Here is a 27,763-nt window from a genome sequence, read left to right as displayed (position 1 = left end):
GCGGGTTCGAGAACTATGTAGACATGACCCGAGAGACTCCTCGGTCAATATCCAATAGCGGGACCTGGATGCCCATATTGGATCCCACATATTCTACGAAGATCTTATCGTTTGAACCTCAGTGTCAATGATTCATATAATCCCGTATGTCATTCCCTTTGTCCTTCGGTATGTTACTTGCCCGAGATTCGATCGTCAGTATCCGCATACCTATTTCAATCTCGTTTACCGGCAAGTCTCTTTACTCGTTCCGCAATACAAGATCCCGCAACTTACACTAAGTCACATTGCTTGCAAGGCCTGTGTGTGATGTTGTATTACCGAGTGGGCCCCGAGATACCTCTCCGTCACACGGAGTGACAAATCCCAGTCTCGATCCATACCAACTCAACGAACACCTTCGGAGATACCTGTAGAGCATCTTTATAGTCACCCAGTTACGTTGCGACGTTTGATACACATAAAGCATTCCTCCGGTGTCCGTGAGTTATATGATCTCATGGTCATAGGAATAAATACTTGACACGCAGAAAACAGTAGCAACAAAATGACACGATCAACATGCTACGTCTATTAGTTTGGGTCTAGTCCATCACATGATTCTCCTAATGATGTGATCCCGTTATCAAGTGACAACACTTGCCTATGGCCAGGAAACCTTGACCATCTTTGATCAACGAGCTAGTCAACTAGAGGCTTACTAGGGACAGTGTTTTGTCTATGTACCCACACAAGTATTGTGTTTCCAATCAATACAATTATAGCATGGATAATAAACGATTATCATGAACTAAGAAATATAATAATAACTAATTTATTATTGCCTTTAGGGCATATTTCCAACACTCTCTTCAAGATGTTTATGAAAACTTAACGAGGCAAAGACAAGCAAGAGCATCACGATCGTAGGCGCCCTATAATGTTATAAATAGTTTATTTTCTAGTTAAAAGTTGACATTTAATTGTGTTAGAAGCCCCATGCGTAATTGCCGTAGAAATCTCCATTTTTTGAAATATAATGGAAAAAGAAACCGACGATAAACTTCACGTTTGTGCTTTTTTTTGGCTTATTTTCTATTTGTATCGCTCGGAAAAGGAAAAGAGAAAACACAATTAGTACAAAGGGTAAATTGTGAAAGGTATTAAATCAGAAATAGGAAAGAAAAAAAAAATCAGACACTCCGTGCATTTGTTGTTTTGCGGCCACGGAATCGCTCTATGCATAACCATTATCATACATGGCCCATCATTATCATACATGGCAAACGGGCCGGCCCGACACGACACAACACGAAGCATGCTAAACGTGCTTGGCCCAACACGGCCCGTCGAGGCACATTTAGTAATCGAGCCGTGACGGATCAGCCCACGGCACGGCCAGGCACGATCCGGTTACTAAACGGACCGACCTGTTGGCCCCATTAACACGCTGGGCTACATAATTTTAATCTCATGTGCTTATTTTTAAGCTTATTAGGTCATATTATGTATATATTAAAAACATGTAAAAAAATAAAGGGCCGTGCCGTGCCGGCCCGCGAGCCCGGTCTCCAGACCCAGGCACGGTCTAAGACGTGTGCCGCGTGTCTGGCACAACCCGTTTAAATCATGTCGTGCCTGGCCTATGGCAGGCTCGCGGGCCGGCCTGTTTAGTCCGGCCCGGCCCGTTTGGCCAGGTATGACCATTATCACGGACAAAGCGTTTTCGAAACGTTTCTCGTTTGGTTTCGAAGAAGTATTCGCTGACTAGTTATCCTTCCAAACTGGCTGCGTACGTGGAGCGCGAGGAACCGAACGCCTGGCCCAAGGCAGCAAGCCCGGACCGAGCCGAACCCAACGGCCCTAGAAAGTCGGACCGGCTGATGGGAAGGACAAGCGGGGACGGAACAAACTCAATCAAACCCAACCTCAAACCTACGGGATCGCAATAAAGCGTAACAGAGACGGAAGCACGCAACTGATACACCGGATTTCCCCCAACGACGACCTCCCATGGAGAGCGAGCTGCGGCGGAAGCTAGTTTAGCTCAGCCGCCGACCCAACCTCACCGCGGCCCGCTGCCGAGCTGAGGACCCCAACCCGCAGATCTGGTGGAGATCGTAGCCAAAGCTGCCGCGAGCCAACCTCTCTCTGCTCCTCACGACTCTTCCTCCAGCGTCGGCACAGGTCGCTTCCACTCATCTCTTTCCTTCTCTGCAGTCTCGGTTAGCATTCCATAGTAATAAGGGTATATGGATTGGGTTAAAATCTCTGTCAAAAGATGAACTAAGATTTAAGCATGACTGCACTCTGTGCTGTATCGATCAAACTATGTCGGGTTAAATTATGTGCAGATGAATGTATGGATTAATATTGGATTTCGCTGCAAATCTCACATGTTTTAGCATGGCAAATCGAACGCCAGAGATGGCAAATTATGTCGTCGCGAGGATGGCAAATCAAACGCGAGACGGCAAATACTTGCCGTGCTCAGTTTCTTTTCTAGGAACTGCCATGTTTGCTAAAGGAAGTTCCCATTCCCGTGACAACTTAATTTGACATAAAAAACATTTAAAAAGTGTGACATCAGATTTTTAGCATTTCCGTTAAATTTTTGCTAGTCATATGTATGCATGTCATTCTAGTATGTAACACATGACATAACATGAATACATGATTACTAGCAGGCAGAAGGCGCGACGGCATGCCGCGCCCGTGGCTGAGCCCGCCCGGACGTGTGTGTTGTTTTTTATTCTGAAGTAAGAGAAGGGATGACAAGGGTATTGAGGTAGATCTGGCTATGAAGAGGTCCTTCTGAAAAATTCCAGAAATTTTCATTACGCATTGGCAGACCATGAAAAAATAATTACAATCTGCAATCAATTGTTCGTTATTTGACACTTCCAACTTTTGTCTAGCTATCAAAATCCGATGCATCGTTAACATGAATTCAATGCACATGTCTCTGTGGGAAGTTTAACTTTGTAATCGTTGCAAGATCAGAATCGAAGTATCTTACTATTAACCTAGGAAGTCTGCAGCATGATAATTATAAGAAAAACATTACTGCAAAGAATTTCATCTACTCGAAAGATTTTTCAAGATGGAAAGTAACATGTAATGTTGGAGCATGGATATCCCTTTAGAAATGGACAACAGTCAATTACAAATCAGTATGTTTCTCATTTCTACTAAATAAGTAAGGCTAAAAAAGGTAAAGGAGCACAGCTACCCCACAACCTAATTAGTCAACTGCCAATCTATGTCTGAATGCTTTAGTTCTGTCATCGAACATGTATTTCTAAAAGATAAATCTGGAGTATTTGAAAATAATGGCATATAAATACTATGAGATTGATAAATTGGAAGACCTCATAAACCAATTTTAAGCAACTCTACTGCTTTAGTGCAAGGTGGTCAATCATCTTCCAAGAAAAAGTAGCAGTCACCACTAACCATTTGTCATGTATAAAGCAATGTCTCGCACAGCAACCAAATATCTTATTTTAACTGAATTATCTGGACAATGACCTACCGTGCTGCAAAATTCTCAGTGTTCATGTTGTGCTAACCTAGCAATCTATCACGACAAAATCAAGTTCATATACTGCATCAATATCTGAGTTTCTGAATCCCAGATCCTTGCAAATCGTATCAAATTTTGCAATTATAAATTTCCTAGAATCTAGATATACCCTTGAGACGAGCATGATCTCAATTAAATCTGGACATGCTATAATGTAAAAAATAAATATAGTTGTACCCTATTTTCTCTAATGATCTACTAATGGTATGCTCATAAGCTTAGTTCTTGGTGGGAGTAATATTACGCAGAAAACGGAATAACTGAAAGCAGGAAGCACAACCATGGAAAGGTGAAACTCAGCACACATTCATTAGGAAATGGAATAGTTATTTCTACATATAAATCAATTGCTTATAGGCATACATAAAGTATTGGGCAGTCCAAAATTGGGGACCTGCAACTCGGCAAAGAGAACAACCAAAATCGATAGGGATAAAGGTCGATAATTAGAATGTTCAATCATTGATAAAAATATGTTCAAAAGCTGCTTCATTCCTTCTTGCAAGTCTTCCCATCGGCACCAAATCGCAATGAACATGCTAGTGGAAAAGGGTTAAAGGCCAGTTAGGAAATTTTGGCAGTGAGACTTTTGCAGCACAACAACAACCATTATAGACTGGCAAATTATATTTTCCATCACGAGAGCCCTTGGAACGCTCATGAAACCAATATAGAGCATGACAACTAACGCAAGTATACTCTAGATGTCCATAGTATGAACACATATGAATAGTTGCTGCCACCCCAACAGGAACAATTTAGCTATCTAGTCCAAGGGGGGAAATTCACCATGTCAGGAAAATGACAGCAAAAAAACAGAGCAGAAAAAACAACTACCTTTCAGTAAAATAAATCATAAGGATCAATGAGCAAAGAAATAAACTTCAGATTTGATCTTTGTCACTCAATCAATTAGCTAAAAGCATGAAGAAATTGAACATGGTACAAAAAAAGCAAACCAACAGAAGAAGAATGTGTTAGGAAAGCAACTTATCTTTATTGAAGGCCCAAGGGGCATATATATATTACACATGACTTTAGGTGCAAGGAAAGTAAACATAGACTAATAGGACTCCTAGACTAATACTAATACTTCCTAACACCCCCCCTCAAATGCAAAGCGTATGCAATAGCATTGCATTTGAAGAAGTGTAATACTAAAAAAATAATTGATAATCCAAATCCGCTTCTTGGAAGTGTCGTCGTAGCATGAAGAGTCTTCAAAACCTGTCGAGTCAAGCCAAAGGGGATAACGAAGAGATGGCACATCAGAGGAAGACACCGCATCACTTGATGATACAACATAAGTATCAAGAGAAGATGGGTTGTCAAAATAAGATGGCACATCAAGAGAATAAAGCATTGCACAGAAAATCATAGTCCATGACAACCGTCGGCGAAAGAAGCTCGGCGGATAAGGCATGATGGACGTAGATCGACAATGCAAAAGAAGTCCAGAAAATCCTATAGAAAACAACAAGGGCAAGTAGGCTACAAAAGTTGCATAGAAAGGATCACGGCCAAAGAAAAGGCCGACGAACAAAGGTATGGTGGACTCGCATGACGTGAAAAGTTGCATAGAAAGGATCATGACCAAAGAAAAGGCCGACGGACAAAGGTATGGTGGACTCGCATGACGTGATAACACAAAACATCAACGGATTTGGTGGACGCAGCGGAAAACCCCAAAAAAACTAGAAAGCACATAATAAACTAGATGCAATGACAGTGGAAGATGACAGAGAGGCCAAAACAGTAGAGTAGTAGCAGCAGGAAGTAGCTAGCAGTAGTAGCACGCAAGCAGCCAGCAACGGGTAGCATGCACCATGTTGTAGCAGGAAACAACACCACGTAGAAGGAGGAAGTATAGCTAGCAGCACCACGTAATTAGGCCCAGCTAGAACAGCAGCTAGCAGCGGATGCAGGAAGAGCCGCATGCGGGCAGCAGACAGAGAAAGACGCTTGGCAGAGAGTGGCGGGCACACGCAGTAGGTGCTGACGAATGTGTGCGGTGCAATCTGAAGAGGCGCTCGATCTGGACGGAGGACGATGGGATCCAGCGCGATGGTATTGACCCAAGCCGGTCCGATCTCTGGGGGGTGATCTGCAGACGAGGACGCGGCCTGATCTGAACCGAAGGACATCAGAGGCCCCATCCATATGGATTGGACGTGAGCCGGAGGTGGCTGCAAGGCCTGGTCTGAAGAGTTACGAGCGCACGGATCCTGCGGGTATGGAGGCCACCAGTCAACGCGGCCGGGAGTTGGCAGCGCACGGAAGAGGGAGAAAGACAGCGGCGGCCAGCAAGAAAAGCATTGGCGACGCGTGAGATCGGATCGGGAGGACGAGTTGCGGTGCCCGAAAAATATAACCTAAGCTCTAATACCATGTTAGGAAAGCAACTTATCTTTATTGAAGGCCCAAGGGGCATATATATATTACACATGACTTGTGCAAGGAAAGTAAACATAGACTAATAGGACTCCTAGACTAATACTAATACTTCCTAACAGAATGTAGCAGTTAATAGCGCACATATAAACATACACCGATGATTTCTTGTCGAATCGTCCTCCCGAATCCATATGATGGATAACTCCAGCATGTTGCTCGTCGTCTCGAGCCTATGCAGAGACTGGCTCTTCGCCTGAAGCTCACCTGCCAGTGTTGCTGCCATTTTTGCCGTCACTCGCGCTTCTTCCTTCAACGACTTGAATGTGGATTGCATCATCTCCAAATATTTATCCTCACCAGGTGTAGCCGCTGTTTTGCACTTCCAGATATCTGCAGATGATCGGGTTGTTGCTGCCCCTGCATCCTAACCTGTAGGCGTGAAAACATCATGGTGCGAGCATTCATTCAGAGATCAAATCAAGCCAGTGTAATCTAGGTAGCTATCACCAAGCGCATATGTGCATACATGGAGAGATCAATGAAGATGATGATTAAGAAAAAAATGAAAGAGATAAGGGAGAAGATGACTCCATGCAGCCATGAAAACATCATGGTGCGAGCATTCATTCAGAGACTGAATCAAGCCAGAGTGTAATCTAGGTAGCTATCACCAAGCGCATGTGTGCATACATGCAGAGATCAATGAAGATGGTAATTAAAAATAAGGAAAGAGATAAGGGAGAGGATGACTCCATTGATATAACCAGAGTAGAAAGATCATTGTGAAGTTGTATTTGAGATCAACGCCCGTTGAGTTGGACCATCTTTTGTTTAACAAAAAAGAACTCATTCAGCGGCACTATGGCAGAAAAGAAGGACGGATGATTTTATTTATACTCTTGTACATGAAGACTTCATGTTTGCACATATAATTAATAATATAGAAGAATTCACACTTATCTAAAAAGAGAAGCAGTAAGCCAAGGACCAATCAGCTCTGCTACCGTTCCCAATGCATACATGTATCAAGTTGATGATATACCTACAGGAAAACTCCTCTGTTTCCACACGGGCTCAATAGTGCTCTATGTTAAGGCCAAATGTTTTAGCATCATAAATATTCCATTGATCAGAAAAATAACAATAGAGAGCATCTAATGACCAAGTATTTTCAAGGATCCATATTTCAGGAAGGAAGACAAATCACAAACAATATGCTTATATCTGTATTTTGATTGCGTTGCATATATAATCCATAAAGTAAAACTATAATCAATGTAGATCAGCACATTAAGCATTGAACTGAGCTTTAAAGGTCAGAGAAAATATAATTTGGCTTTTGAGGAATCACAAGACTATACTTGTTGAGTGGTGACAATTAAATGAACCTGTTATGACCGGTACAACGTACCAACGGAGGAGGCCCAATGGGCAGGGTTAATTACGGGCTTAGCCCAAGTTATCTTACCTATCTTAGAGTCCAAGTTATATCAGAGTCCAAGTTATCTAGGGTTTAGTGGAGGCTGTCCTCCTATATAAACACATGTATCCCTTCGATATTAAGCAGACAATAAACAGTATATTCTGTTGTCGTCTCCCTCAGGAGACAAGAGCCCCAAACCCTAGCCGCCTCTCTCTCTCTCTCACGCCGCGCCGGCGCCCAACCGCCGGCGCCGGCGTCCCCAACCTCGCAACCCGCACTTCCACCCCTACAACCTACGTCCGAGACCTGGTAGAACCCTAGCCTCTACCAATTTGGTATCAGGTAGCTTGGGTTCGATGAGTTTGTCGGACCTTCCCACCACCACCACCGCCGCCGCCACCACCGCCTTCCCCGCCACCTCGCAGCAGCCGCCCCCGCCGCACCACTCGCCGCCGCCGGCCACCTCAGGTCCGGCCGCCTCCGGTCCCCCGGCCCTGGCGGCCGAACCCGCCCCCGTCCTCTCCTCGGCGGAGATGTCCTCGGCGATCCGCGACCTCAACCTGGCGGTCTCGAACCTCTGGACTTTCCTGCAGGCTCCGTACGCAACCCCGCCACCACCGCCTCCGTCGGCGGCGCCCTTCGCGCCACCGCCCCCGGCCACTGTCGTGCCCCAGGGCCTGCCGATCACCCAGGTCCGGTGGCCGCCGTCGCCGTCCCCGCTACCGACGTGGATTGACACGCCGACCTACACGACGGCGCCACTACAGCCGACGGTGTTGCAGCCACCCGCCCCCACCTTCGGGGGGTTCGGCGGGTACACTGATCCGTACGCCGGGAGCTCCGTGGTGCCGCAACACTCTCCTTCCGCCGCGTTGGGTCGTCACGAGGGCACCTACGCGGCCTCGCCACACGTGCAGCAGCCACCCCGCTTCACCAAGCTGGAGTTCGCCACCTACGACGGCACCGTCGACCCCCTGAACTTGCTCAATCAGTGCGACCAGTTTTTCAGGGGGCAGCGGACCATGGCGTCCGACCGCACGTGGATCGCCTCCTACCACCTCCGTGGCGCCGCCCAGACTTGGTACTACGCCCTCGAGCAGGACGAGGGCGGGATGCCTCCGTGGGAGCGCTTTCGCGACCTGTGTCTCCTCCGGTTCGGCCCCCCATACGTGGGAGTCGCTTGGCCGAGCTCGGTCGCCTTCCCTTCACCACGTCGGTGTAGGACTTCGCCGACCGCTTCCAGACGTTGGCCTGCCATGCGCCTGACGTCATGGCTCGCCAACGTGCCGAGCTCTTCATCGGCGGCCTTCCCGACCACGTCCGCATCGACGTCGAGATGCGCGACCCCTTGGACCTGCAAACGGCCATGTATTACGCACGCGCGTACGAGCAGCGTGCCAACGCCCTGTAGCAGGCGTTCTCGGGCTGCGGCACGCGTCCCCCGTCCCGCCCCGGCGGCCGCCACCCCGACACGCCCAGCCCTGCCGGCCGCTACAGCGGCTGCCCCCGCGCCGACACGCACCTTCCGGCGCTTGACGTCGGCCGAGCAGCTCGAGCGGCGCCGCAAGGGCCTGTGCTTCAACTGCGACGAGCCGTATGCGCCGGGTCATACGTGCGCCCGCCTGTTCTACTTGGAGACCGTCGACGACGTGGAGGTGGAGGCCCTCACCACGGAGCTCGACGCCACCACACTCTCCGAGGCCGGCGTCACGACCTACGTGCCGGTCGACGCGACCGCCTTCGTCGTCTCCCTTCATGCCATGGCTGGCATCAAGACGGCAAAGACGATGCTGCTTCCGGTGACGATCAACGGGGAGCGTCTCACCGTGCTCGTGGACACGGGTTCGACGCACAACTTCTCGTCCGGGGACGCCATGCGCCGCCTCGCACTCCAATCGGCGGGTTCAGAGAAGTTCAGCGTCACCGTCGCCAACGGGGACCGCCTTGCTTGCCAGGGGGTGGCGCGGCAGGTTCCCATCCTCATCGCCGACGAGCCGTTCTCCATCGACTACGTCGGCATCGACCTGGGCTGCTACGACTTCATCCTCGTCATCGACTTCCTGTCCACTCTCGGCACCATCCTTTGGGACCTCGATGTGTTGTCCCTCATCTTCTAGCGCGAGGGCGGCCGTCGCATTCAGTGGACAGGCATCGGCGGCTCCGGTGCCATGACTCCACAGCTCCAGTTGATGGCGGCCGCACTGGACGAGGCGCATCCCCTCCTGGCCGACCTCCTGCAGCAGCACAACGACATCTTCGACGAGCCACCGGGCCTCCCTCCCGCACGGCCCTGTGACCATTGCATCCACCTGCTGCCGGACACGACACCTGTAGTCGTGCGTCCGTACCGGTACCCTCAGTTGCAGAAAGACGAGCTCGAGCGTCAGGTGGCGGTCATGCTCGCGCAGGGCATCATCCGGATTTCGACATCGCCGTTCTGCGCCCCGGTGCTCCTTGTGCGCAAGCCCGACGGCACATGGCGCTTCTGCATCGACTACCGCGCCCTCAACGCCCTGATGTCCAAGGACAAGTTCCCCATCCCCGTCGTGGATGAGCTCTTGGACGAGCTACACGGAGCGCGCTTCTTCACCAAGCTCGACCTTCGCTCGGGCTACCATCAGGTGCGCATGCACCCTGACGACATCGAGAAGACGGCGTTCCGCACTCACCATGGCCACTTCGAGTTCCTGGTGATGCCGTTCGGCCTCTCCAATGCGCCGGCGACCTTCCAGGCCCTGATGAACGACGTGCTCAGCCCATACTTGCGCCACTTTGTGCTTGTTTTCTTTGATGACATTCTCATCTACAGTGCATCTTGGGCGGAGCACCTACAACACGTGGCCATCATCTTCAACGAGCTTCGAGCGCATCGTCTTCACCTCAAGCGCTCGAAGTGCTCGTTCGGCACGACCTCCGTCGCGTACCTGGGGCACGTCATCTCGGCGGACGGGGTAGCGATGGATGCGGACAAGGTCGCCGCCGTCGCCGCGTGGCCGATCCCGTGGTCACCGCGGGCGCTCCACGGCTTCTTGGGCCTCGCCGGCTACTACCGGAAGTACATCCGGGACTTCGGCCTCATCGCCGCGCCACTGACGCGTCTTCTTCGACGCGACGCCTTCTCCTGGGACGAGGAGGCGACTACGGCATTCGAGGCTCTCCAGCGGGCGCTCACGATGCGACCCGTCCTCCAGATGCCGGACTTTGATATGCCGTTCATGGTGGACTGCGACGCCTCTGGCATCGGCTTCGGCGCCGTCCTCCACCAGGGTGAGGGACCGCTCGCCTTCTTCAGCCGCCCCTTCGCCGCTCGCCATCACAAGCTTGCGGCCTACGAGCGCGAGCTTATTGGGCTGGTTCAGGCGGTGCACCACTGGCGGCCTTATCTTTGGGGCCGGTCATTCCGTGTGCGCACGGACCACTATAGCCTCAAGTTCTTGCTGGACCAGCGCCTCTCCACAGTTTCGCAACACCAGTGGATCAACAAGCTCTTTGGCTTCGACTTCACCGTTGAGTACCGCCCCGGCCGTCTCAACACGGTCGCCGACGCCTTGTCCCGCCGCGACACTGAGGATGTCGCGGACGACGTTGCCATGGCTGGCACTATCATGTGCATTCGCTCCGGGCCATCTTTCGCCTTCATCGACGACACTCGCCGGGCAACTTCGACGGCCGTGGACGCCCAGGGCCTGCGCCAGCGCCTTGACGCCGGCGAGCTGGACGCGCCCTGGCGCTTGCACGAGGGGCTGCTCCTACATGGCCGCCGCATCTTCGTGCCCGACCATGGCGACCTGCGCCACCAGGTCCTGACCTTGGCGCACTCTGCAGGGCACGAGGGCGTGCAAAAGACTCTCCATCGTCTCCGTGTTGATTTTTACATCCCCGGTGATGGCGCAATGGTCCGTGACTGGGTGCGGTCGTGTGTGACGTGCCAGCGGAACAAGACGGAGACACTACGACCCGCGGGTCTACTGCAGCCGCTGGACGTACCCTCCCAGGTGTGGGCGGATATTTCCATGGACTTCATCGAGGGCCTTCCCAAGGTGGGCGGCAAGTCCGTCATCCTCACGGTGGTTGACCGCTTCTGCAGGTACGCGCACTTCATCGCCCTGGGTCATCCATATACAACCGCCTCCGTGGCGCGGGCCTTCTTCGACGGCATCGTCCGCCTCCACGGTTTTCCGTCGTCCATCGTCAGCGATCGTGATCCCGTGTTCACGGGACATGTCTGGCGGGATCTCTTTCGACTGGCGGGCGTGAAGCTCCGCATGAGCACGACGTTCCACCCTCAAACAGACGGCCAATCCGAGGTGGTCAACAAGGTGATCGCCATGTACCTGCGCTGTGTTATTGGTGATCGTCCACGAGCTTGGGTGGACTGGTTGGCGTGGGCGGAGTACTGCTACAACACCTCCTATCACTCCGCCCTGCGCACCACGCCTTTCGAGGTGGTCTACGGGCGCCCACCTCCGGCGATGCTCCCTTATGAGCCTAGGACGGCTCGGTCCGAGACGGCGGGCGACTTACTCCGCACCCGCGACGACATTCTGGCTGAGGCACGCCAGCGTCTTCTCCAAGCACATCAGCTGGCTCGGAAGTACTACGATGCTCATCATCGCGAGGCGGAGTTCGCGGCGGGTGATTGGGTGTGGCTGCGCCTCCTCCACAGGACCACGCAGTCTCTGGACCCGCGCTCCAAGCGCAAATTGGGACCTCGCTACGCCGGTCCCTTTCGTGTGCTGGAGCGTGTCGGCACACTCACATACCGCTTGGAGCTGCCAGCTGGTTCTCGCCTCCACGACGTCTTCCATGTCGGCTTACTGAAGGCCTACCGCGGGGACCCTCCTGCAGCGACGCCGGCCCTTCCTCCTACTTCGGATGGCCGCCTCCTTCCAGCTTCCGCACAGGTGGCGAAGGTGCTGCAGGCGCAGCAGCGTCGCGGCGTCTGGCATGTCTTGGTACAGTGGACCGGCCTGCTAGAGGAGGAAGCGACTTGGGAGAAGCTCGACGATTTCCGCCAGCAGTTTCCAGATGTTCAGCTCGAGGACGAGCTGTTTGAGAAGGCGGGGAGAGATGTTATGACCGGTACAACGTACCAACGGAGGAGGCCCAATGGGCAGGGTTAATTACGGGCTTAGCCCAAGTTATCTTACCTATCTTAGAGTCCAAGTTAGAGTCCAAGTTATCTAGTGTTTAGTGGAGGCTGTCTTCCTATATAAACACATGTACCCCTTCGATATTAAGTAGACAATAAACAGTATATTCTGTTGTCGTCTCCCTCAGGAGACGAGAGCCCCAAACCCTAGCCGCCTCTCTCTCTCTCTCTCTCTCTCACGCCGCGACGGCGCCCAACCGCCGGCGCCGGCGTCCCCAACCTCGCAACCCGCACTTCCACCCCTACAACCTACGTCCGAGACCTGGTAGAACCCTAGCCTCTACCAGAACCCATCTATCTAAATATTATGCTCTGTATACATTTCTGAATAATGGTTACCATCATCTGGATATGTCAATAAGTTGTAACCCAAGCCGACAGATTCATTTTGGAGCATAGTAGCAATATCTCCAATACTGGTTAGAGGATATATGGTAAAGCTTTGTTCTTCATCTTCTTTTGGTCAATTTCTCACTTTCAGCATAAATGAATTCTGTTTATCATAATGAAAATGTCAAATTTATGTAAAAAACAGAATATTATCACCCGTAACAACGGTTTTAATATATCTTTCTAAACTTAACAATACATGTCATGACCAAGGCAAACCAGATAAGAGACTGCATAACTAATTGCCATGGCATGTAGTTGATGACTGAAATCCTTCAGAAATTTAGCCTGCCTTTGGGATTGCCTTTGATCTGTTTAAGGGACAGTCAATTTTTTTTGGAAGAACACAAATCTTGGGATAATAACAACAACATCTATCCAGACCAAATTAGAAGGATTTTTTTACCTTGTCTGCTCTGCCATTTCGTCGAATAGTTGGTCATCGTTGGAGTCACTGATGTTCAAAACGCCAAGCGGTTGCGCCTAAAACGGAGCTCAGACGTTGGGAAGATTCTACATCTTGAGTTCCACAGCCTAGACAGCGGTCACGTGCCCAAGAAGGCCGCACGCGTGCATCCGCTGTTTGCCCTGATGGCCCTGGCAGCCAGGGCGCTGCTGCAGTGTCCGTGCTGCATGGCCTTGTGCTGCCATCCCTGTTGAACTGAGAAAGCGAGGAGGCAGGGGAGGTGATGTAGAGACCAATCCAATGCGATGCTAGAGGAGAAGAAGATTCCCACAGGGCAAGGAGCAAGGAGGGGAGGCTGCAGCTGACCAGCAAGCCGAGGAGGAACTTCAGATGCTCCAGCGAGGCCGCAGTGCCGGGCGATGGTGGAGTCCGCCGTTGCCCACGCTGGCGGAGGAGAATTCTCCTGGTGCGGGGGCAAGTGCTGTTGGGGATTGGGGGTCTCTTTTACCTAAGAAAATAGGGATTGGTTGGTATAGATAGGGAAAAACTGTAAAGCGGTGGACGGTCATCTGCCTGGATGTTTCTACAGGATTCGGTGGCACCGCTTAAGCACATCACATCTTTGCAGCGCAGGGTGAGAAAAAACCCAATAGAAAAACCGGATCAAGGCAGGAGAAAACCAAGTACACATGTCAATCAGCCAAAGCATCTCACGTAACACTGGGAATTCACTGCAGCGGGGCTAGCTTAGCAGCTATAATACATTGTTATATTGTTTTTCATATTTTCAATGTGTGGCAGGTCTCCAGCAATGGCAACCTCCTCTCTTGCTCCGCCTGAGGTGCCCATGGAGCTGCACACAGGCAACCGTGACCGCCTGATAACCGCGCTTCGCGCCCACCTCTCCGCCACCGCCAGCCCTCCCCGTGGCCTCGCTCTCCTCCAGGTCCCATTTTGCCGTCTTTATAATTAAGCAATCTCTAGTTTGTTTGGGCCTTTGGGGCTTCCTCCATCAACCTTTTGGCTTCACTTTCTGAAGGGTGGCGAGGAGCAGACACGACATTGCACTGATCATCTTGAGCTATTTAGGTATATGTTTTTTTTTTATTTGCCGCTGTCCTTCTCTTCCTCTTTCTTTGGGATGACATATTGAAGTGATAATGCGCAATGTCTCAGGCAGGAGAGCTACTTTGCTTATCTTTTTGGAGTGCGCGAGCCAGGGTTCTACGGCGCTATAGTACACTCTCCTCTCATTCCCAGGAAAAATAAAATCCTTGCATGGTTCCTGTTGAGCTCCTTGATACCTAGTTCGATGCTTATTGTGGATATTCACTACACCTCATCTTTATGCAGTTATTACACTTATAACACAGTTATGCCGCAATTTCTTGAATTTGAACAACTTATTTGACTGCGAGAATAAACCACCGCAAGTTATTCTATGGATGCTTATGATAATTAATTTATGCTTATTAGATGCTTCTACCTAACTTGGCCTTTTATTGTTCACCAAGGACATCGCCTCTGGACAGTCCATTTTGTTTGCTCCAAGGTTGCCACCTGACTATGCTGTCTGGATGGGTGAAATAAAACCACTGTCTCATTTTAAGGTATTTGATGTTCTAAATGCTATATCGGGCAGATACTGCAGCACTCTGAATTCACATAATATTTTTCATCAATACCTCTACAGGATAGATACAAGGTCGATTTGGTCTTCTATGTCGATGAGATTGTGCAGGTTCTGCAAGATCGATTTAGTGAGCATGGGAAGCCTCTTTTGTTTCTCTTGTATGGAAAGAGTGCTGACAGCGGAAATTACTCAAAGCCTGCTAGTTTTGAAGTACGTGCTATACAATAAGCCACACTGCCATGAAACAAGTTAGGATGCTTAGTTTTATGGTTTTGAAGGATTAATAAAGCGGAATGCATAATCTGGCATGTTAATTGTGCAGTACCATCCTTTCTCCTTTAGACCTCAACTACATGTCTTTGTTGTATATGCATTCAATTTACCAACTTACCATGTTGTTTTCCCCTGTATTAGGGGATAGAGAAGTTTGAAACCGATTTGGGTACGCTCCACCCTATCTTAACTGAATGCCGTGTTATCAAATCTGAAATGGAGCTTGCCCTCATTCAATATGCTAATGATGTTAGCTCAGAAGCACACATTGAGGTACATAAGTTATCATACTAAAGTCTTGTACTATGCTAATAATTTGTTTGCACCTTCATTGCTATTATTTAGAGTACATTAGGCTCTTCACCTGTCAAAATAAGGGTTGCTCAATTTTTCGCTCTTAGCACTCGATGAAATGTGATCTATATCTGTTCACCTTTCCCCCTGCTAGGTTGTATAGAAGTACGAGCATATGATTCACGGGAGCCAAATGAATGTATTCATCAATCATCCATGATAAATCCTTCAAGACACTATATGCACAGACATGTACTTAACGTGGCTTTGGATTATTGGGTACTAGCACTACTTGGATTAGCTTACCACTATGTAATCCTGCAGAATCAAACTGCAGTAATCTATTCAACTGTTTATGTTCAACCAGTACCAGGGATAGTTTTAATTGTTGCCATGGGCTAGCTTTAGGCATTTTCGTTTGGGGATGAAATAAAGGCCCCAAATTACTAAAGAAGGAGACACATTGGTAATATTATATTATGATTTACGAGGTTCCAAACAAAACACTAAAGTTAAGCATTGAGTTGTCTTCTCACAACAGGTTCTGGCACCTCATAAGCAAAGATTGGGACCCACAATGCCAGGAATTACTTTAGAGATCTTATTTGTATTCCTTTAGCTGTTAACAACTACCGACTCTTGTTATTTTTCGAGAGGCGAATTAAATGTGTATCTGATTCTTGACTTGGACTTTGCAAGGTTATGAGACAGGCAAAACCAGGCATGAAGGAATATCAGTTAGAAAGCATATTTCTTCATCATTCTTATAGGCATGGAGCCTGTCGACATTGCTCCTACACATGTATATGCGCTACTGGAGAGAACAGGTGAGTTCATGTGTCATGTCTCATCTAAAACAAATAATAAGTTAGTACACAAACACTTTAATGTCTCTAAATTGTTTTGCTAATTCTTTAGTGGAATCCTGTATGTAGGAATTGTGATACAAGTATCAACATCATAACAATAAATCACCATCTACACCATCTAGTGCCTGTCATAGTGTTATCCACTGTTTCCATTTAAAACTAGCATAATGTTTCTTCAAATTGTCAAATACCACGAGCTTTTGGTAGTACCAGATAGCATTTTAGTATATAGGTTTCTTAATGCCAGAATAAGATTACTGACAAAATTTTAGTAGGCCTCTCTTTTCGGTGCACTTATTGACTATATTGTACAATTTGTTGAGTTATAAATGAATAAGTGAATAACTGTGTAACCAGATGGGTGCTCTTTTGGTTAAAATTAATTAGGTATATATGACATTAGTAGATGTTTTATTGGTGTACGAAGTTTCAGTCCTTGAAGGTCGGTAGCATTTGCTATCAAGATTCAAGACTCAGAAATTCACACAAAAGGTGTATTGCATTTGAGTTTGTTAGACTATCTTGTATGCTTTAACTCTTTCTGTTGATTTTGCAGTTCTATTCTTCATTATGGACATACGGCTGCTCCAAATGACCGGGTACTCTTCTTTTATGATGCTTTGTGGCATGTGATTGACTTCTTTCTGTTAGTATTTGACCTGATCAAGCTTTAAAATGTTAGAATTTACAAAATTGAGATTAAGTTGTCGACAGAGCTCAGGTCTCTTTTGAATGAGTTTCATACTCCTGGTGACTTGAAAATGGGCATGTTTTATTTTAAAAAAAATCCATGAGAAAACACAAAGCCTTGTATTTTGATGCTAGATAGACAAAACTATTTAGAAGCCTACGGATAGGCCAAGTACAACAATACACGCCACACCCCCAAGTGCTCAGCCTGGGGCGGACTGTTATGACCGGTACAACGTACCAACGGAGGAGGCCCAATGGGCAGGGTTAATTACGGGCTTAGCCCAAGTTATCTTACCTATCTTAGAAGTCCAAGTTATATTAGAGTCCAAGTTATCTAGGGTTTAGTGGAGGCTGTCCTCCTTTATAAACACATGTACCCCTTCGATATTAATCAGACAATAAACAGTATATTCTGTTGTCGTCTCCCTCAGGAGACGAGAGCCCCAAACCCTAGCCGCCTCTCTCTCTCTCTCTCACGCCGCGACGGCGCCCAACCGCCGGCGCCGGCGTCCCCATCCTCGCAGCCCGGACTTCCACCCCTACAACCTACGTCCGAGACCTGGTAGAACCCTAGCCTCTACCAATTTGGTATCAGGTAGCTTGGGTTCGATGAGTTTGTCGGACCTTCCCACCACCACCGCCGCCGCCACCACCGCCTTCCCCGCCACCTCACAGCAGCAGCAGCCGCCGCCGCACCACTCACCGCCGCCGGCCACCTCAGGCCCGGCCGCCTCCGGTCCCGCGGCCGAACCCGCTCCCGTCCTCTCCCGGGCGGAGATGTCCTCGGCGATCCGCGACCTCAACCTGGCGGTCTCGAACCTCCGGACTCTCCTCCAGGCTCCGTACGCAACCCCGCCACCACCGCCTCCGCCGGCGGCGCCCTTCGCGCCACCGCCCCCGGCGACTGTCGTGCCCCAGGGCCTGCCGATCACCCAGGTCCGGTGGCCGCCGTCGCCGTCCCTGCTACCGACGTGGATGGACACGCCGACCTACACGACGGCGCCACTACAGCCGACGGTGTTGCAGCCACCCGCCCCCACCTTCGGGGGGTTCGGCGGGTACACTGATCCGTACGCCGGGAGCTCTGTGGTGCTGCAACACTCTCCTTCCGCCGCGCTGGGCCGTCACGAGGGCACCTACGCGGCCTCGCCACACGTGCAACAGCCACCCCGCTTCACCAAGCTGGAGTTCGCCACCTACGACGGCACCGTCGACCCCCTGAACTGGCTCAATCAGTGCGACCAGTTTTTCAAGGGGCAGCGGACCATGGCGTCCGACCGCACGTGGATCGCCTCCTACCACCTCCGTGGCGCCGCCCAGACTTGGTACTACGCCCTCGAGCAGGACGAGGGCGGGATGCCTTCATGGGAGCGCTTTCGCGACCCGTGTCTCCTCCGGTTCGGCCCCCCCATACGTGGGAGCCGCTTGGCCGAGCTCGGTCGCCTTCCCTTCACCACCTCGGTGCAGGACTTCGCCGACCGCTTCCAGACGTTGGCCTGCCATGCGCCTGACGTCACGGCTCGCCAACGCGCCGAGCTCTTCGTCGGCGGCCTTCCCGACCACATCCGCATCGACGTCGAGATGCGCGACCCCCAGGACCTGTAGACGGCCATGTATTACGCACGCGCGTACGAGCAGCGCGCCAACGCCCTGCAGCAGGCGTTCCCGGGCCGCGGCACGCGTTCCCCGCCCCGCCCTGGTGGCCGCCACCCCGACACGCCCCGCCCTGCCGGCCGCTACGGCGTCTGCCCCCGCGCCGACACGCACCTTCCGGCGCTTGACGTCGGCCGAGCAGCTCGAGCGGCGCCGCAAGGGCCTGTGCTTCAACTGCGACGCGCCGTATGCGCCGGGTCATACGTGCGCCCGCCTGTTCTACTTGGAGACCGTCGACGACGCGGAGGTGGAGGCCCTCACCGCGGAGCTCGACGCCACCACACTCTCCGAGGCCGGCGTCACGACCTACGGGCCGGTCGACGCGACCGCCTTCGTCGTCTCCCTTCATGCCATGGCTGGCATCAAGACGGCAAAGACGATGCTGCTTCCGGTGACGATCAACGGGGAGCGTCTAACCGCGCTCGTGGACATGGGTTCGACGCACAACTTCCTGTCCGGGGACGCCATGCGCCGCCTCGCACTCCAACCGGCGGGCTCGGAGAAGTTCAGCGTCACCGTCGCCAACGGGGACTGCCTTGCTTGCCAGGGGGTGGCGCGGCAGGTTCCCGTCCTCATCGGCGACGAGCCGTTCTCCATCGACTGCGTCGGCATCGACCTGGGCTGCTACGACTTCATCCTCGGCATCGACTTCCTGTCCACTCTCGGCCCCATCCTTTGGGACCTCGATGTGCTGTCCCTCATCTTCTGGCGCGAGGGCGGCCGTCGCGTTCAGTGGACAGGCATCGGCGGCTCCGGCGCCGTGACTCCACAGCTCCAGTTGATGGCGTCCGCACTGGACGAGGCGCATCCCCTCCTGGCCGACCTCCTGCAGCAGCACAGCGACATCTTCGACGAGCCACAGGGCCTCCCTCCCGTGCGGCCCTGTGACCACCGCATCCACCTGCTGCCGGACACGGCACCTGTAGCCGTGCGTCCGTACCGGTACCCTCAGCTGCAGAAAGACGAGCTCGAGCGTCAGGTGGCGGTCATGCTCGCGCAGGGCATCATCCGGATTTCGACATCGCCGTTCTCCGCCCCGGTGCTCCTTGTGCGCAAGTCCGACGGCACATGGCGCTTCTGCATCGACTATCGCGCCCTCAACGCCCTGACGTCCAAGGACAAGTTCCCCATCCCCGTCGTGGATGAGCTCTTGGACGAGCTACACGGAGCGCGCTTCTTCACCAAGCTCGACCTTCGCTCGGGCTACCATCAGGTGCGCATGCACCCTGACGACATCGAGAAGACGGCGTTCCGCACTCACCATGGCCACTTCGAGTTCCTGGTGATGCCGTTCGGCCTCTCCAACGCGCCGGCGACCTTCCAGGCCCTGATGAACGACGTGCTCAGCCCATACTTGCGCCGCTTTGTGCTTGTTTTCTTTGATGACATTCTCATCTACAGTGCATCTTGGGCGGAGCATCTACAACATGTCGCCATCATCTTCAACGAGCTTCGAGCGCATCGTCTTCACCTCAAGCGCGCGAAGTGGTCGTTCGGCACGACGTCCGTCGCGTACCTGGGGCACGTCATCTCGGCGGACGGGGTAGCGATGGACGCAGACAAGGTCGCCGCCGTCGCCGCGTGGCCGATCCCGCGGTCACCGCGGGCGCTCCGCGGCTTCTTGGGCCTCGCCGGCTACTACCGGAAGTACATCCGGGACTTCGGCCTCATCGCCGCGCCACTGACGCGTCTCCTTCGACGCGACGCCTTCTCCTGGAACGAGGAGGCGACTACGGCATTCGAGGCTCTCCAGCAGGCGCTCACGACGGGACCCGTCCTCCAGATGCCGGACTTTGATATGCCGTTCATCGTGGACTGCGACGCCTCTGGCATCGGCTTCGGCGCCGTCCTTCACCAGGGCGAGGGACCGCTCGCCTTCTTCAGCCGCCCCTTCGACGCTGGGAACTTCGACGGCCGTGGATGCCCAGGGCCTGCGCCAGCGCCTTGACGCCGGCGAGCTGGACGCGCCCTGGCGCTTGGAGGAGGGGCTACTCCTACATGGCCGCCTCATCTTCGTGCCCGACCATGGCGACCTACGCCACCAGGTCCTGACCTTGGCGCACTCTGCAGGGCACGAGGGCGTGCAAAAGACTCTCCATCGTCTCCGTGCTGATTTTTACATCCCCGGTGATGGCGCGATGGTCCGCGACTGGGTACGGTCGTGCGTGACGTGCCAGCGGAACAAGACGAAGACACTACGACCCGCGGGTCTACTGCAGCCGCTGGACGTACCCTCCCAGGTGTGGGCGGATATTTCCATGGACTTCATCGAGGGCCTTCCCAAGGTGGGCGGCAAATCCGTCATCCTCATGGTGGTTGACCGCTTCTCCAAGTACGCGCACTTCATCGCCCTGGGTCATCCATATACAGCCGCCTCTGTGGCGCGGGCCTTCTTCGACGGCATCGTCCGCCTCCACGGTTTTCCGTCGTCCATCGTCAGCGATCGTGATCCCGTGTTCACGGGACATGTCTGGCGGGATCTCTTTCGACTGGCGGGCGTGAAGCTCCGCATGAGCACGGCGTTCCACCCTCAGACAAAAGGCCAATCCGAGGTGGTCAACAAGGTGATCGCCATGTACCTGCGCTGTGTTACTGGTGATCGTCCACGAGCTTGGGTGGACTGGTTGGCGTGGGCGGAGTACTGCTACAACACCTCCTATCACTCCGCCCTGCGCACCACGCCTTTCGAGGTGGTCTACGGGCGCCCACCTCCGGCGATGCTCCCTTATGAGCCTGGGACGGCTCGGTCCGAGACGGCGGGCGACTTACTCCGCACCCGCGACGACATTCTGGCTGAGGCACGCCAGCGTCTTCTCCAAGCACATCAGCTGGCTCGGAAGTACTACGATGCTCATCATCGCGAGGCGGAGTTCGCGGTGGGCGATTGGGTGTGGCTGCGCCTCCTCCACAGGACCACGCAGTCTCTGGACCCGCGCTCCAAGCGCAAATTGGGACCTCGCTACGCCGGTCCCTTTCGTGTGCTGGAGCGTGTCGGCACACTCGCATACCGCTTGGAGCTGCCAGCTGGTTCTCGCCTCCACGACGTCTTCCATGTCGGCTTACTGAAGGCCTACCGCGGGGACCCTCCTGCAGCGACACCGGCCCTTCCTCCTACTTCGGATGGCCGCCTCCTTCCAGCTTCCGCACAGGTGGCGAAGGTGCTACAGGCGCAGCAGCGTCGCGGCGTCTGGCATGTCTTGGTACAATGGACCGGCCTGCCAGAGGAGGAAGCGACTTGGGAGAAGCTCGACGATTTCCGCCAGCAGTTTCCAGATGTTCAGCTCGAGGACGAGCTGTTTGAGAAGGCGGGGAGAGATGTTATGACCGGTACAACGTACCAACGGAGGAGGCCCAATGGGCAGGGTTAATTAGGGGCTTAGCCCAAGTTATCTTACCTATCTTAGAAGTCCAAGTTATATTAGAGTCCAAGTTAGAGCCCAAGTTATCTAGGGTTTAGTGGAGGCTGTCCTCCTTTATAAACACATGTACCCCTTCGATATTAATCAGACAATAAACAGTATATTCTGTTGTCGTCTCCCTCAGGAGATGAGAGCCCCAAACCCTAGCCGCCTCTCTCTCTCTCTCTCACGCCGCGACGGCGCCCAACCGCCGGCGCCGGCGTCCCCAACCTCGCAGCCCGCACTTCCACCCCTACAACCTACGTCCGAGACCTGGTAGAACCCTAGCCTCTACCACGGACCCACCGATAAAATGATTCTAAGTGCTAAGTCTTGTAAATCAGTTTTATTTCTCACCTAAAAACGGGGTGTACACAGACACAGTATGCTATACATGAAATGTAGCAAGGAGAATATCTTGGACCTGGTGTCCTGTGACCCCTATGGTTGAACCTGGGCCCCAGCTCAGCTCCGCTGGGAGTGACACTTGAAGGCTGGTTGCTATTGCCGTTGCCCACAACCACGTCTCTGCTTGGATGGTGTCCAGCAGCTTGGTGATGCTAGGCATCTGCCCGTTGAACATGGCAGTATTTGATGCTTCCCAAACCACTACTCTATGAGCATTATCAGTGGAAAGCCTTCTTCAGCGACGACTATGTAGAGTTCATTTACCTCAGTAGTACTATGTAGCGTCAGTACCATGTGGTCTTGAAATCTACCTATGATTTTTTGTAAACTGAATGGTGTCTGATGTGTGCTACCTTTCATTTATGAGTTAGCCATGACTGTGTGCATCCTGTGATGCAGAGGCCGGGGTAACCCCCTTATGGAAAACAATAATTGTGAGTTAGCCAAAAATAACTTCTCATCATCAGATACATGTGAACATTGGGTGGCAATGACCCTGGTGACGAGTTAGACAATTTGAATGAAAACTGTGCAGTTGAACAGGCCCAGCATCATAATGTATCCAGCTTACATGTTGCTAGTAATGGCACCAACACAGTGAGTGAAACAATAATATTTATGAATCAGAGGACTAGCTATATACCATTATTGAAATCCAACAAAGTGATCTGAGCTACAGGGGTCTTGATGTAATATTGGTCGTTCTTATTTTAGGGGAAGTTCTGTATTTTGACTCCTTTGTAAGTGTAGTTTTTCTTTTCCTCTTTGGTAGATGATCATCTCATATATTTTCAGACACTGAATGATGGAGACATGGCTCTAATGGACATGGGAGCTGAATATAATTTCTATGGCTCTGACATCACATGTTCATACCCCGTAAGTCCTTCGGAATATTCATACATCTAGTTTGGTAGACTATGTTCCAATATCTTTCCTAGATGGACTTGCTTTTGTTATCTACTGTTAAAAGTGTGAAGGGCTATGCTTATTGTGTGCAATGAACTGTTTATGAACATCAATGCTACCAGCGGTCATTATTTATTCAATGCTCATATCTTAATCTGAGCACCCTCAGATATCCTTTCCTTTTCACTTCAGCCCATTTCTCTGTTACAGTTTGTTATGATTTAGTAAGTATTTAGCTGGCTTTGGGCCATAGATGATATAGTTGTCACTCCATTCCTTTATGTGCCCTCTGTCATATACTCCCTCCGTTCCTAAATATAAGGTGTATTATTTTTTCAAAAAGTCAAACTTCTCAAACTTTGACCAAGTTTATTGACAAAAATATCAATATCTAGAATACGAAATCATTATTACTAGATTCACCCTGAAATATATTTTTATATTATATTGTAAATATTTATATATTTTGCTATAATGTTGGTCAAACATAGACAATGGTTGACTTTTTGAAAAACTAATACACCTTATATTTAGGAACGGAGGGAGTAATTCTAGAAGTTTTCTTTCCAACAAACCTCAATGCAAACTGGAGCATTCTTATCATCACATCTGAATATACTATTTGTCTAGTGACATCACCTGAATGAGTTTTTGTCTTTTCAGATAAATGGAAAGTTCAACAGCAACCAGACAATAGTATACAATGTAAGTACTTGTGTTAGAATTGGTGCTTTTCTTCTTGTATGTGAATTGGAACCTGGACAGGTTGTTTAAATCTTTATTGATGCAACACTGACTATTTTACAGGCTGTCCTTAAGGCTCATAATGCTGTCATATCACACATGCAGCCTGGAGTAAAATGGATCGATATGCACAAGTAAGAACAATTGCTACTTACGGAACCATGCAATTTTTAAACATCCTTGATGGGTTGTCCTCTAGGGTGCAATTTTCAATGCATAGAATGTCACTATATTCATTGCTATGTTTGATATCAAGAATATTTACTGTTGGCCTCTGTGTTGTTAGATTTTGCAACATCTTTTGCTAATGTATAATGCTGATATACCCTTTTTTCTTCTGTTTCTCCATCCTTGTCTATTATAATGACTTACGCACCATTTGATCTTTTTTGCAGGCTGGCCGAGCAGACAATACTTGAATCTCTCAAGAAAGAAAAGATTATCCATGGGTGCGTGTGTGAGAGCAAATTATTTGTGCTCATAGAACTTAAATATGATAATATGTAAAGCTACAATGCTGATTTTTCTATTCCCCGGAATCCAATTATTTCAGTGATATTGCTGATATGATGGCTCGAAGGTTGGGTGCTGTTTTCATGCCTCATGGTCTTGGGCACTTGCTTGGAATTGACACCCATGATCCCGGAGGCTACCCTGAGGTTGAGATATGGATTTTACAGATGTCTATGCGAGTTTAATCTTTATACTTGCCTCCCTGCAACCAAGATTAATGTTTGTTTCTTGAATTTAGGGCTTAGAGAGGCCAAATGAGCCAGGACTGAGCTCCTTGCGTACCATAAGAGAACTTAAAGAAGGGATGGTAAATAATTACCTTTCTCATTAATTTATGAAGATTTAGTAGCACACAATACTCTGGCAATTTCACACGCTCTTGTTTGAGAAGTGGTTGGGTTGTCATGTTAGCCAGTAACATTTATAAGCTGTTTGGAACTCTGTATATGTGTATTCTTTTGAACAGACTATTGACCATTTGGGTATTCAAACAAGATGGTAGTACAATTTCTGAGCTGTTTGGAACTCTGTTAATGTGTATTCTTTCGGACCGACTATTGACCATTTAGTAGCACACATAACCACTATATATGTCACATTTGCCTGGTATTGTGGTTAAATGAACAACATCATAGGCCACAACTTCTGAAAGTTGATACCTTTTCTGTTGTCAACTCTTCATATCCAAGCTGCTTTGTGTAGGCAGTTAGGCATCAAGGCCTTGAGACTTGTTGTGATATAGTAATCGTAATGGATATTTTGATGACAAACTTGAATGGAAGCATCTAAAGGTCTTCGACATATATATGGATGTATATCTCCTCCTATTTTAGCATATTCTATCTGAGGGCGAGGATAAGAAATTAAGGAAAACATAGATTATGTAATTTGAACAATAGATGGTCGTGAATCCTCCTTTGAATAGTACCGTATTTTCTGCATCCATGTTGAGAAGGGTGTGTGGGCATCTTACGTATAGATATAACAAGCATCTGAGCTCACATGGTTTTTGCACTGCAGGTTATTACGGTTGAGCCAGGCTGTTATTTCATCGATGCTTTGCTGAGGCCTGCCAGAGATGATCCAATTTCCTCAAAGTTCTTCAACTGGGAAGAGATTGAGAAGTACAAAAGTTTTGGTGGTGTTCGTATTGAAAGTGATCTGGTATGTCTTGGTTCCTCTCCTCCATTACATAGTAAAAGAATTTTACTCTCTTAATTGCTGGTGCACGGCTAGTCCGCTACTTGTAGTGGCTAACTTGTAGTAGGTACGAACTAATGCCAACACATTTGCTCTATTACTGGTCTCTCTTGGAAAAGTTCTACTCCCTCCGTCCCAAAATATAGCGCTCATTAGATTTTTTCGAAGTCAAACCTTGTACACTTTAACCAAGTTTGTAGAAAACGTTGCCAACATCTGGAATACCAAATAGGTACAATTAGATTCATCATGGAATATATTTTCATATGGTATATATTTGGTATTGTAGATATACATAATTTTCTAAATAAAGTTGGTCAAAATTTGTGCCATATCCTAAAATTTCGTGCACTTTTTAAATTGTAAGGTGGACTGATTTTTTCCCTTGGAATATTCCGTTTCTCATAGTTAACTTAGATGTAGCAATATGTTTCTATCAACTTTACAGCTATCTTGGTATTTCTGGTGTCAAAGAACTTGATAAGCATATTAGACAACGGGACACTTCTCCTGTAAAGTTTGAGTAGATACTAGTACGAATTTGACAGTTTGTGTTTACCTCTTTACATGTATTTTATGCTCCCTGATGTTCTAACTTCTTAATCGGATGTATAGACACATTTTAATGTGTTTGTTCACTCATTTCAGTCCGTATGTAGTACATACTGAAATATCTAAAACATCTTATATTTGTGAATGGAGTATTTCATAGTGGAACACAAAGAATTCGATAAGCATATTACGTATTGATGTCAATGGCCACACCTGTCCAGTAAAGTTTGAATTGACAATGCCACAGAACTAGTCAAGGTTTTCAACGATGTAAAAGTTCTCAAAAATTCTGAAAAAATACTGAAACAACACACCTATATCATAAGATGATCCAACGGTGCGATTAGAAAATATGACTATCTGTGACTTGGACAAAAATAACAAATGGTTTGGTATATATTTATGTCACAGTGAGCTGAAACTTTTGTCTTTTTTGCCGAGGACATATAAATGCATATTTTCACAATCCCTTTGGTCATCTTATTACATTATAGTGATGCTCTACTATTTATTTTACATTTATTGATAACTTTTAAACCGTTAAAAGCTTAGCGAGCCTAAACTAGTTCTGTGGTAATCTCTCTCCCTCTCCCTCCCTCCCTCCCTCTCTCTCTCTCTCTCTCTCCCTCCCTCCCTCTTGTTCAAGGAAATCAATTGTGCTGAAAACCACACTATGTTAACGCAGCTGTGTTAGGTTTTAGTTTCATTTTTTTTCTTTGTTCTCAAGTAAAAGTGCAGCAGCCAAATTCAACAGTAATTTCTGTACCATCCACATTGCATTGGCCTTTGCAAAGTGTTAGCCGTGTTATTTCCATGCTAACAATATATTCCACTGATGCAGTATGTGACAGGGCAAGGATGCAAGAACCTGACGAATTGCCCCCGGGAGATCTGGGAAATTGAAGCAGTAATGGCTGGCGCGCCATGGCCTCCACATGCTGCTGCGACAAAAGCAGAGAACGGACTGCCCAAAGCCTGAGGACTCGCCTGTTTGATGCTCCCAGGCGAAGCATAACCGTAATAATTGAATGAAGTATAGGATATATTTTAATAAGTGGTGATGGTTTCATATGTTGTGCTGTTGGTTTGGTTTGAGTTTGGGGATAAATTTGCATGTTAAGTTAGAGCATCTCTAGCCGTGCCCCCCCCCCCCCCCAAACAGCCTCTCAGGACGCCTTTTTTTTCTCGTCGGTGCCAAAAAAAGGTTCCAGCGGCACCCCAGATCCTTATTTTTCACCGGTTTGGGCCGCTGAAATGGGGGTCGTCGGGCGCAGGTTGAAGCGAAAAGGCGTGT

General features: G+C 49.7%; 1 protein-coding gene across 3 annotated transcripts; it reads left to right on the top strand.

Annotated features, from left to right (window-relative positions):
* The first annotated feature begins 1,873 nt into the window (after positions 1–1,873).
* LOC123404058 (xaa-Pro dipeptidase-like) lies at positions 1,874–27,540 on the top strand. Of its 3 annotated transcripts, none has more exons than XM_045097984.1 (18): positions 1,874–2,166; positions 2,667–2,767; positions 14,132–14,276; positions 14,370–14,419; positions 14,507–14,567; positions 14,845–14,940; positions 15,024–15,173; positions 15,378–15,509; positions 16,230–16,357; positions 16,956–16,998; positions 23,347–23,430; positions 24,124–24,165; positions 24,268–24,338; positions 24,600–24,653; positions 24,758–24,863; positions 24,956–25,024; positions 25,738–25,881; positions 27,311–27,540. In XM_045097984.1, exons 2-18 carry the CDS (start codon positions 2,751–2,753, stop codon positions 27,446–27,448), a joined length of 1,530 nt encoding a protein of 509 aa, XP_044953919.1. In that variant the 5' UTR covers positions 1,874–2,166; positions 2,667–2,750; the 3' UTR covers positions 27,449–27,540. The 3 variants fall into 3 exon arrangements, with proteins under 3 accessions (XP_044953919.1, XP_044953920.1, XP_044953921.1); XM_045097985.1 differs by having other exon boundaries at positions 2,667–2,787; XM_045097986.1 differs by lacking the exon at positions 2,667–2,767 and having other exon boundaries at positions 2,027–2,166.
* Positions 27,541–27,763: the final 223 nt, after the last annotated feature.

Source organism: Hordeum vulgare, chromosome 6H (assembly GCF_904849725.1).
Source record: "Hordeum vulgare subsp. vulgare chromosome 6H, MorexV3_pseudomolecules_assembly, whole genome shotgun sequence".
Lineage (NCBI taxonomy): Eukaryota > Viridiplantae > Streptophyta > Magnoliopsida > Poales > Poaceae > Hordeum > Hordeum vulgare.
The sequence above is the reverse complement of the archived record's forward strand: the minus strand, read 5'-3'. Positions and strand labels throughout refer to the sequence as shown.